Genomic DNA, 12,404 nt, shown 5'->3' with positions numbered 1-12,404 from the left:
TTTAAATTAAGAAAATGAAACTCTATTGCAATTATAGTGACACTCGTGTGTTCTCTATCCACCTGTATGCTGTGAAAAGAAAAAAAAAAAGAACAGGGATTTGAATTTGGTAGTTATAGTAATGATGTTTGTAACTTGTAATACAAAATTGGCACTAAGGTCGTATTTCTGAAATATTAGTTCTGACAGATTTTAGAGGGAGGTCTGTTTACTGCCTACTGGGGCAGGATGAAGGGAGTGGGGGATATGGTTGCCATCGAAAAGAGGGTGGGCTCACTGCAGTTGCCATGAGGATAAGCTTGGTGGTCAGCTCGTGTTATAATCTATTTCTGTTTTGTGGCCATTATTACATATTTAATGATATTTTAAACATGAATTCTGTACAATTATTTTATTGCAATATGTATTTCGAGCATGATGAATACTCCTCAAGGGAGAGGGAGACCCGAGACTCGTCCACTTCATGGACAAAAATACTGCCGGCCATGATGTGACAATTCATCACCAAGGAAGGGAAATGATATGTGCGGCAAGGGAATTGTTTGAAGGGAATGCTGAGTTTCCCAGAAAGGAATGTTCCTTTAATTCCATCCAGAGAGTGCAGGAACGCATTACGAAAGCTCTTAGGAAAAGTGCTATGACAAGAGTTAAAATGGAGAATTACAACAACTCAGAGGAGGGTTCATCTAAACTGTCCACGCCTGGTAAGAAGATGCCCAAAACTTCCAGAATTACAAAGCTGGATCCACGTAAAGAGGATGCTATTTGCTATTTGGCAGGCTATCAGTACCACCCCTGTTAATAAGTTACTGATTTTACATCCTGTCAACTACTTTTACAGTTTTCGTACACGACGAGGTACCAAAGTTTAGTCCTGTAGGTGTTCTTTTACATGCCAGTAGATCTATTGACACGAGGCTGACGTATTTTAGCACCTTCAAATACCACCGGACTGAGCTAAGATCGAACCTTCCTAGTTGGGCTCATAAGGCCAGTACTCTACTGTCTGAGCTTATCAGCCTGGCTGCTGTTAAAAATAACCAAACATGAGACCAAGTCAGTCATAATCTGGCCAGGTAGTCTACAATGGAACACAGTGATCTGGATGAACAAGTGAAAGGAAGGAGAATGGAATATGGCAACACCATCCAATGGCATGTGCTGTGCTCCTTCTTACAGTCCTAGCTGTCAGGATGCTTCTTTATATATTTTGGGGGCCGATGACTTCAATGTTAGGCTCCTTTAAACAACAAGCATCATCATCATCATCATCATTATATATTTTCGGTGTAACAGAGGAGTGGTTTGACACATATTTGTGGTTTTGAAAATCAAGCCAAGAGAAAGTACATAAAAATATTCAATGAATGTTTAATTTTGATGACCATAGCTCAATTCGAAAGGGCAACAGATGCAGAATTGGTAGGTTGTATTTTATTCTACTAGTCATGTTCTTAGGCTTATCGCTCAAGGAAGGTTAGAAAACAATATACATACAATAAAATAAAATAAAAGGAAGCATGGCAAATTTATTGACTTTTTTTGGGACCTGTTTCCTATTAAGAAATATGAAATGAACTTTAGTAGTATGAGATAGACATTTTAAGGATTGAAACAGAGGCACTATTTTTGTAGAATTACTTACTTTTTCCCTAACTGGCGACATCCCCTTTAAGGGCCACCATAAGACTGTAGATGGTAAAATTCTGCAGGGTGATTTCAGTCCATTAGTTGGGAATAGAATTGAAGGTTATAAAAAGGTAATGGTAAATATTGGGAAAATAACAAGATTACAATATACTTAACCTGTTTTCTGTGCTGGTATGAGATTTGATACATTTTCAAGACATGTCAGCAATGCACTGCTATAACTCTCTCTGCCCCTTTCTCTTATAATTAGTGTTGTGGCATATATATTATTATCTGTTACTAAGATAGACAAGAATATTTTCGTATCTAATGTTGGGCTGAAGTAGAACATTATTTATATAATTTCATGCCTATTCAACTCTTCTTTCATGCTGCCCACGCTTGACTGACCCTCTTTGAATGTGTTATAACGTCAGCACATCATGTGATCGACTGTCGTTAAGACATTCTACCTCTAGAACCTTCAGTTTGCATATAAATATAGCGCACCTCGCTAATGAAAAGTTAATTCCTGTCTAACAAGGTGCTTGGACTGAGAGCAGTAGCAAGCTGGTTCTCTTCCCTCAATAAGGTGAGTTTAAGAGAGAGAGAGAGTGAGAGAGAGACAATGCTGTTAAAAAACATTTCTTCTGTTCTATTCAGACATGATATTTAATGCAATGATGTGCTGTGATCCTACCCAAAATGAAAGATTAAACACAGTTAAAATTTAGTTATTTTCACATTAACTTACTTAAACAAGCTGTAGCCATGGCAGTATAAAGGAATCTTATTAGTTTTCTGTCATTCCTTTCCTGCCTCTACCCTTTCTGTATTTTCCCCTTGATCATATCTGCCATCCTTTCTCTCTTAATTATGTAAAGCCACTTCTTCATATCATACAATAAAAGAATGTAAAGTTGAGGGAGGTTTGAACAATGGAAGGCAGAATGAAAAGGATTTTGGGGTCAAAAATTCATTTTTTTAAAATGTGTTTCCGAATCTCCAGTATTTTCTGCTTAAAATGACATATAAATTATTTTGATATCTTTACTACATCTATTTTTTAAATAATTGGTTGCATAGAAATTCATTTGCAAGCAGTCAGTATGGCAGCTATATCAGCTGTCAAACTCAGACATAAGTTGGCCATGTAGTTAGGGACATGCAGCTGTAGCCTTGCATTCGGGAGATAGTGGGTTTGAACCTCACTGTTGGCAGCTCTGAAGATGGTTTTCCGTAGTTTCCCATTTTCATACCAGCCAAATGCGGGGGATGTACATTAAGACCACGGCTTCTTCCTTCCCACTCTTAGCCCTTGCCTATCCCATCGTCGCCATATGACCTATCTGTGTTGATGTGACATAAAACAACTTGTAAAAAATTTCCTCTAATTTAATGTTATTGGGATAGGGTAACCCATTCCCCCTTAATTTTGTTCAGTGCTGATAGCTGAAGAAGGTCCAATAAAGGGTGGGATCATGTCCCAGAAATGTTTGTATAAATTATCAGTTAGGTGGATTTGATCACACAATGTCATATTAAAGTGATTCCATCTTTTTTTTTCGTCGCCACAAGACCTATCTGTGTTGGTGTGACGTAAAGCAAGTAGCAAAAACAAATTTTAAAATAGCATCTTATTTTAATGTAAAATCAGTTCAGAATGCAATATGAAATGTATTACATGTAGGATATACTGTATGTATGGTATTTACTGTGTATAGTAAAAAAGATAATTGGCAGGGCAGACTGGCTGTAACAAAGCTCCAAACGATGTATCCTAGGTAGAAACCTCCTTTTATGGTCTCTCTGTCTCTCTCTTCCCCCCCCCCCCCCTCTCTCTCTCTCTTTAGGAATATTTTTAGTTTCAAGTTAGTAGAGATTGATAATCATGCAACTGGACCATTTAAAATTATGAAATTTATCATTCTAGAAAATGTAACCTACTAACATATGCTATTACATTTGTTCACATTACAACACACAGTGTTACATTAACACATTGCAGTGTGAAGTCACTGACAGGCTCTTGTACTTTTCATTCGAATGAATTGTCTTCAACAACTTTAAGTTTCCATGCAGTATGTCTTAAAACTCTATGCAGTTATATCCAATTGCACCAAGTGATTACCATGTGTTTTACATTTTGGGGCTTTAGCCTGGATTTTTCATTTGTCCAAAGATGTTCATTAATGAAAATACTCATTCTGTAGGAGCATTTGCAGCAGGCAAGCTTAACACAAATTCTATCATATCACCTACATTCCTGAAGCCAGTATTCCTATCTTCAAAGTTAGTGAATATTTCACCGGGCAAGTTGGCCGTGCGTGTAGAGGCACGCGGCTATGAGCTTGCATCCGGAAGATTGTGGGTTCGAGCCCCACTGTCGGCAGCCCTGAAGATGGTTTTCCGTGGTTTCCCATTTTCACACCGGGCAAATGCTGGGGCTGTACCTTAATTAAGGCCACGGCCGCTTCCCATTCCTAGGCCTTTCCTGTCCCATCATCGCCATAAGACCTATCTGTGTCGGTGTGACATAAAGCAACAGGCAAAAAAAAAAAGAAAAAAATGAAGCTGGCTGTCATCATTAGACTAATTATAGTTGTGACATAAATGTCCCTGTGGTCCATTTCCCCTTTTTCTTTTTTAATGTCAACTGCGATTATGAAAAACATGTTGTATCAAATATCTGCATTAAAGTATATAAATATTTCAGTTGGTGTGCAGTTATACAGCTAGTCCATCAATGTACTATGACGAGATGTTTGTTTAATTTTGCCAGAGGGAGGAAATTCAAGTTCACTCTACTGGACAAAACACTTTCTCGAAGCAGTTCCTGTAATTTGTAAAGCACAAATGCACATTAAACACTTCACACAGATTATTTGTATGACTTTCAACTTTACTCTTAGCACATTGCACATATTGTCAGACTGGTCCTTTCAATGTAACATTCTCTATTTTACCTGAAGCACACCTATATTGGTTTCTTGAAATGGTTGTTTGGGGGAGTGATCTCTTTCAACTAGTGTACTCCCCAATGAGTCCTTTAACAACCATCTGTCGAAATTCAAGAGTAGTTATATTCTTTGAATGATCCTTTAAAAGCTGATTGTAAATTTGTTGCTGTGTCTGAGATGTTTAGATTAGGCTTTTCATAATAACCTCCTGTCCAACAACATCTGCATCTTGTGATAAAATCGTACAGTTCTCTTTACCAAGAACACTGTTTTCTTCATCACCACTTTAGCTGCTGTCAAACACTGTAAAGTTCCATTTCTTCTATTAAATATAATACTTCAGAAGTCATTTTAGAACACTTAGGAACTTCCGTAGCTGCAACAATGTGCAGCAATGCAACAGTGAACATACAGTAATTGGGAATATGCAGTAAATAAAAATTAAACATCAACAGTTTTGGCTAACAGTACCAACTAAGTTCTCTTATTGACCACAGGAACATATGCATTTCATGCACATTTTTTTTTTTTTTGTCCCAAGACTATGAAAATGTATGTTACTGCTATTTCTTCTTGTAAATCTATAGGAAACACTTTTAGAGAGTAAATAATGAGATTACAGACCAGTTATAGAATAAATATTGTAAATTTTGAAGTATGAATTAAAGAAATAATATATCTGAAAAGGGAAATCTAAGTTTCTATTATTTTTTGGTTAATGGTATTTGATAGAGAAAAGATAATTGTAGGCAGGTGGTTAAAAACATAATTGATTGGAAATTTTTAAAAATATTATTTACTTTCACACAGAAAGTGAGCAAAATAAAGCTTTTCTATAGGGAACATATTTGTCCCTTGGTCCTCAAAGGGTTTGCATTGCCATATCATGCAATATAACTGTTGTTAAGGGTATATCATCCATCAGACTATGAATTGTGCTGGCGAACCACATCAGAGTCTTGTTGGCCAGTCATTCTGCATGTCCTTGGACCTTGAGTGCCAGCCTCCTCAAAGAACAGTGGATCACAGATTAAACTGGCTGTGAGGTCACACCACACATTCATTATGCAGAGGCACTTGGTGCTCATGGATTGGAGATGGCAATACCCAAAATCAGCAATTCTGTACGTTTACCAAAAGCGTATAATGTGCTCCGTCACTCCATGAAATAGTCTAAGGCCAGCTCTTCCAAATAATGGACCCTGTAACAGCTCATGCACTGCTTGATGATCAGGGGTTGTGCGCAGCATGGTCTGCCAAAGAAACAGAGATAATTTCATCTGTATGTGATGCAACCCATCGCCAGAATCTTCTCGGAGCCACATACATGTCCCTGGTTTCTTCAAACATTTTCACCATGTTCTGTAATGTGGGTATGAAAAAGAGGACCCCACTGTGTCCGTGAAGTGCAGCCACTGCATTATTTTTATAAAAGAGGTTCACCAATAATACTCTGTTCTTTTTGTCCAAACCCATGCTGTTTGTTTACTGACTGCGGTACATATGGGTCTGTGTGGTTATCAACACCCGTGTATGCTAATGACTTCTGATGGGCAGTTGTGGTTCTGATAGGTACTGTCAGCAATGTACTGTACATCTTAGAGAGGGTACACTGTATGTGTGTTACCTGTACTATAACTCATTGCCTGTCAAGTGTAAGTCATATAGGGAAAGTTTTTATAACCGCTCGGCATATTGCTAACAATGTTAGCATCATAAAGGATTTATAACTGACCAGGTGAGTAGGCCATGCGTTTAGGGTTGCATAGCTGTGAGCTTGCATCGGCGAGATAGTGGGTTTCAACCCTGGAGTTGACAGCCTTGAGAATGGTTTTCGGTGGTTTACAATTTTCACATCAGGCAAATACTGGGCTTGCACCATAATTGAGGCCTCGGCTGCTTCCTTCCGACTCCTAGGCTTATCCCATCATTGCGCACAAAATGTCATACATTGGAAATATTTTATAAAATGTGTAAACCTGGCCTCACAATCATGTCCTTTTGTGAACACAAACCTTATTTCATGCATGATCCGACAGGCAGCACCACGTCACGCATGTGTACCGGCTGCCAGTTATACAGCATGGCAGACAAAGGGAGATTAACGTGTGAACAGAAGGTGAGGATACTCTTGTTTTATGCGGAAACAAAGAGCGTAGCTCCGACCCAGGAAAGTTTTCATGTTCATTTCCGTACTTGGTGGGCCCCTTGTCGGCAGACAGTATACAGACTGGCCAGGCAGTTTGAAACAGAAGGCAACATACTGGTGAGAAAGGGCCCCGCCTCAAGCCGGTCCGCTCACTGGAAAATGTTGCTGCTGTGAGAGCGGCTGTGGCTCGGAGCCCCTCTAAATCCACCAGAACTTCACATGTTCAGCTGGGCATCTCTCATCGGTCAGTTGAGAGAATACAGCAGTCTGACCTTGATGTCTTTCCATACAAACATACAGTACGGTTTGCTGTGTGGGCTATTTCAGAAGGTGATCCCGTATTTCACAACACATGGTTCAGTGGTGAGGCACACGTCTATCTCAATGGTGCAGTGAACAAACATAATGTCCAGTTTTGGGCAAAAGAACGGCCTGCTATTGTGCACGAGGTTGAAAGTCATGGCATGAACGTGTGTGTGTGTGTGTGTGTGTGGGCTGCAATTTCCAGTCATGGAGTTATTGGGCCAATGACACAGTCAGTAGTGGATGTTACTTGGACATGTTGACAAACAGTTTCCTTTCAGAAATCTTTGCATTACGACTACCAATAGAGACACAATAGTTCATGCAAGATGGAGCAAATGTTCTGGACTTCCTGAATGAACATTTCGGGCCCTGTGTAATGTCCCATCGATATCCTGAGCGTTTTGAGAGCGGCTCAAACTGGCCACCCCATAGCCCTGATCTCAATCCCTGCGACTTCTTCCTCTGGGGATATTTGACGGAGACAATCTACCACCATAAACCAGAAAATGTACAGCAATTGCAAGCGGCCATTTTGACTTTCTTCCGAGGGTTGAGTGAGGACTTATGTTGTAGAGTGATCACGAACATGCGGGTAAATCTCAAAACTGTTGTACACTGAGAAGGTGGACATATTGAACATGTCCTGTACACAGACTAACCATACACATCAGTGAATGTTGAAACGCCATTTTGTATTCAATGAAATTAAATGGCGTATGGCTTTTAGTGCCGGGAGTGTCCGAGGACATGTTCGGCTCACCAGGTGCAGGTCTTTCGATTTGACACCCGGAGGTGACCTGCGCATCGTGATGATGAAATGATGATGAAGACACATACACCCAGCCCCCGTGCCACCGAAATTAAGCAATGATGGTTAAATTTCCCAACCCTGCTGGGAATCGAACCCGGGACCCCTGTGACTAAAGGCCAGCACGCTAACCATGTAGCCATGGAGCTGAACTTGTATTCAATATGTTGTATATTACATTTTCTATAAACATTTTCCAGTGTATGACATTTCGTGTGCCATCCTGTATCTGTGTTGGTGCGACGTATAGCAAATTTGAAAAATTTAAAAAAAACTGAGGTCCCTTAAAACAAAGAATTTGACAAGTTGTAGGATGAAGAAGGATAACTTATATAAACAACATTTTCTATTTAATTTACTCAAAATCCAAATATCTATGACCTTTTGAGATTAAAATACTGTAGTTTTTATTATAATTAATATATATTGCAAGAGAATATACTGCAGTACAAAGTGTCTCAAGCACATTGAAAAACCCAGGCTGAGTGGCTCAGACGGTTGAGGCGCTGTCCTTCTGACCGCAACTTGGCAGTCTGGTGGTATATGAAGGTGCTCAATTACATCACCTTCATGTCGGTAGATTTACTGGCACGTAAAAGAACTCCTGCAGGACTAAATTCTGTTACCTCGGCATCTCCGAAAACTGTAAAAGTAGTTAGTGGGACGTAAAGCAAATAACAATATTATTAAGCGCAATAAACATTTTACTATTTCCTGTAGGCTATATCATACACTTTCTTCTTCATGCTAGTTATGACCGTTCCATGAAATGAAATCCTATCATAACAAGAGGAAGCCACATGATTGGACTTGACAACATATTCCCCACATTCTGCAAGTACCGGGCGAGTTGGCCGTGCGCGTAGAGGCGCGCGGCTGTGAGCTTGCATCCGGGAGATAGTAGGTTCGAATCCCACTATCGGCAGCCCTGAAAATGGTTTTCCATGGTTTCCCATTTTCACACCAGGCAAATGCCGGGGCTGTACCTTAATTAAGGCCACGGCCGCTTCCTTCCAACTCCTAGGCCTTTCCTATCCCATCGTCGCCATAAGACCTATCTGTGTCGGAGCGACGTAAAGCCCCTAGCAAAAAAAAAAAAAAAACCATTCTGCAAGTTTTGGTTCTCTCTTAAGAAAGTTTTAGAATAGCACACAATTTCATTTTCAATCCATTTAAACAGAACAATAGATTGTTTCACTATACATATTGTACTATGTACTGTTTCTAGTAATTAGTTGTATAGAGTTGCATGGTGATTGGGCTGAGTGGCCCAGATGGGTGAGGCGGTGGCCTCCTGACCCCAACTTGGCAGGTTCGATCTTGGCTCAGTCTGGTGGTATTTGAAGGTGCTCAATTACTTCAGCCTCATCTTGATAGATTTAATAGCATGTAAAAAAAAACAGTGTGGGACTAAATTTCAGCACCTCTGGCGTCTCCAAAAATCATAAAGGTAGTTAGTGGGACATAAAAACCAATAACATTATTATTATTATTATTATTAGCATTGCATAGTAACGGTGTAATGTCAGCACTCACTGAGTCTATTTTGAAACTATATTGATTGCCTTCATTAATTAAAAATCATACTAATCCTAAAACAAACCAAGGGCTTATAACATACAGAGTTTTAAAAGTATTTATGTATCAACTGATTGACAAGTAGTTCAAAAATGAAAAACAAAAGTTTGATAATTGTTTTCAAACAGGGCAAGAGTAGGTTGGTCTCCAGAACATTATAACTTAAGAAGTTGTTCAGTTGAAAGAAGTTTGAGAAAAGCTATCATTGAAGAGAGAGTGTACCCACAGTATTTCTTACCTGTGGTGAAACTCAATTTAAGGGGATGTACACGAATCAATCAATCAATCAATCAATCTGTCAGTGGTTTCATTTATTTGTGCCACGCATCTTACTTGCATCTTTCCTATCAAAACTTCCTTGGTAACTCTTGTTCTTATCTGATCCTGGTGGAATTAGATTTGTAATGGCCAGCACACTTTCACTTTCATGGCCTTCTTGGCTCTTTCATTTTTCATGCTCATTCTTTGAAGAGTCAAATACCAGGCGAGTTGGCTGTGCGGTTAGGAGCGCGCTGCTGTGAGCTCACATCTGGGAGATAGTGGGTTCGAACCCCACTGTTAGCAGCCCTGAAGATGGTGTTCTGTGTTGTCCCATTTTCACACCAGGCAAATGCTGGGGCTGTACCTTAAGGCCACGGCCACTTCCTTCCCATTCCTAGGCCTTTCCTGTCCCATTGTCACCATTAGACCTATGTGTGTCAGAGCGACATAAAGCAACTAGCAGAAACAGAAAGAAAAAGAAAGGAGTCAAATATCTTTCATCTTATAATCTGGTTTGTGTTCAAGCAGGACATTGCACATTTGTACTTCCCATTAAACCAGTAACTACCCATTCTTCTACACCCCTTTCTCTTAACACTTTACAAGCTTGATTACATACCTTATGTGGTAATATTTGAAAGAGTTTGAAAATGACATTACAAACTGAAATTGTTTGTTTCTTTTCCAGCTGTTGTTTGCCAAATGGAGAGTAATCCAGGTCTATTACCAGCTGATGTACTCTTGGAAGTATTCTCCTATTTTTCCTATACTGATCTATTGAAAATCCAGTTTGTCTGCAAATGGTGGCAGCAGATATCAAGACAAAAATATTTGTGGAGGAACATTGTGTATAAACCTGGAGAGACAGATAACACTAAGAATATAATAGACAATTTGAAAGTATCCCCATCATTACAAGCCATTGACCTGAGATACATTAAACATTGTACTATCACCAAGGAGCTGCTTGAAGAAGTGAACAGGTGTCCCAAACTGGTGAAGCTTGCTGTGTTCTGGGACTGGTTACACAACAAACATGTTGTAATGAAGAAGATCAAGATCTTGATTGTAGACATTAAGGAAGAAGACTTAGACTCTTTTGACAATAGAGTTGACTTAAAGTATGTACTCATGTATTTTCCTAATCTTGAACACTTGGACTGCAGTTTTAACATTTTAAGAGAGTGTGACATCGAGGCATATTTGAAGAAGAAAAGACGTTCCCTGCATACCGTAGGTTTTCACTGTGAAACGAATGGTATGAAGTGTATCGTGCCATATTTATCACTATGTAAAGCTTTGAAAACATTGACTCTGTATTGTCTATGTGGCCAAATTGGACACTTACCTGATAAGTCAACAGAACATTTGAAACAGATTTTATCGTTAACAATCCGAGATTCAGGGTGGTACACTATCAGTGACTGTTTGCCCATGTTCAGGTATTTTCCCAATGTGGTGGTGCTACAGTTTGACAAATGCGATTTCTGTGATGAACAGGCATTTCTTGTGGTTGCTAACAGCTGTCCATTAATTGAGAAGTTGACTCTTTCGTGTTTAGACTTCACTGATCGCAACCTCAAATATGTGTCTAACTTTAAGAAACTGACGTTCCTCTGTTTGAAAAGTAACCGATACATCAGTGATGCCTGTGTGGCCCACCTCCAAGCAATATCAGGGTTGAGACATCTTGATATTTTAGATTGTGAAGGACTGACACCACAGTGCTTGATACCTTTGTTCAGCTTTGATAAACTTGAGATTTTGAAATTTGATCTTCTGAACTGTGATCCTCCTGCTGACCTTGAAGCCACACACGTGAATAATCCAGACCTTCATGTAATGTTTTATAACTGTAAGGATACGGGTGTACTGGACCGCCTTAGACATCAGCGGGTAAGAATATCATTACTCAAGGGAAACCCAGATTGCTAAAGTGAACATACTTCTTGAAAAGCATTTAATGGAACTTTTGGCAAACTTAATCACTTTTAGCTTGCGTGGACAAGTGGGTGTAAGAGTTGATGTAACAGACGATATAATTTCTTAAAAACCTTATTTCCCCTACCAGACTTGAACTGGGCAAGGCAAAACTAGTAAAAAATTAAAAATGCATGCAAAGTTTCAGAAAATTTACTAAAACTATGAAAATATACCCACATTAACCACGTAACGTGTTTCAGAGTGGAAACCCAACTTTGAAATGCTCTTGAGACAAAATAAATATTGTCTCATAATTTTTTCAATGGAAGAAATGGCACAAGGGACACTCCACAATATGATCTGACAATGGTTAAATTCTAGTGCACATTGGTCCTCTGTATTGAACCCATAATGTGTTTGTAAAAGTTTGATTTATATGTGTGAGAGACACTAGTGTCAGATCTGTCTTTTTAGTGCTTTGGAATTCAGCATGCAAGTTAACAAGGATGAATCAAGGTCTCCAGATGTTTGATAATGCTGTAAAAAAAAATAGACGAGTCAGTGCAATATTTATACAAAAGGGAAACCATATTATTTCTAAATGTGGGTCAGAACTATCACCAGTATTTTATAGAAGATACTTCTGGTTAAAATAAGAAGACAGGTGATAATACGACACTTTAGTCTGGATTATTCAACATCATGTCATTGTTCACCAATCCACATTCCATTCTCTTCTGTGTCATCTTAGGCAGAATTAATGTGTGTTTTTGCCATACAGTTCCCACTA

The 12,404-nt window shown here is 39.1% G+C and overlaps 1 protein-coding gene across 1 annotated transcript in view; it reads left to right on the top strand.

The window, feature by feature from the left end:
* The window catches only part of LOC136884846 (F-box/LRR-repeat protein fbxl-1), a 30,784-nt gene extending 18,620 nt beyond the window's left edge, over positions 1-12,164 (top strand). The window contains exon 2 of the mRNA XM_067157132.2: positions 10,380-12,164. Within this exon, the coding sequence (XP_067013233.2) occupies positions 10,394-11,626 (1,233 nt within the window). The 5' untranslated portion in view covers positions 10,380-10,393 and the 3' untranslated portion in view covers positions 11,627-12,164. The remainder of the gene's footprint in view (positions 1-10,379) is intronic.
* Positions 12,165-12,404: the final 240 nt, after the last annotated feature.

The sequence above is a fragment of the Anabrus simplex genome, chromosome 13 (assembly GCF_040414725.1).
Source record: "Anabrus simplex isolate iqAnaSimp1 chromosome 13, ASM4041472v1, whole genome shotgun sequence".
NCBI classification, from domain to species: domain Eukaryota; kingdom Metazoa; phylum Arthropoda; class Insecta; order Orthoptera; family Tettigoniidae; genus Anabrus; species Anabrus simplex.
This window is presented reverse-complemented; position numbering and strand designations above follow the sequence as displayed.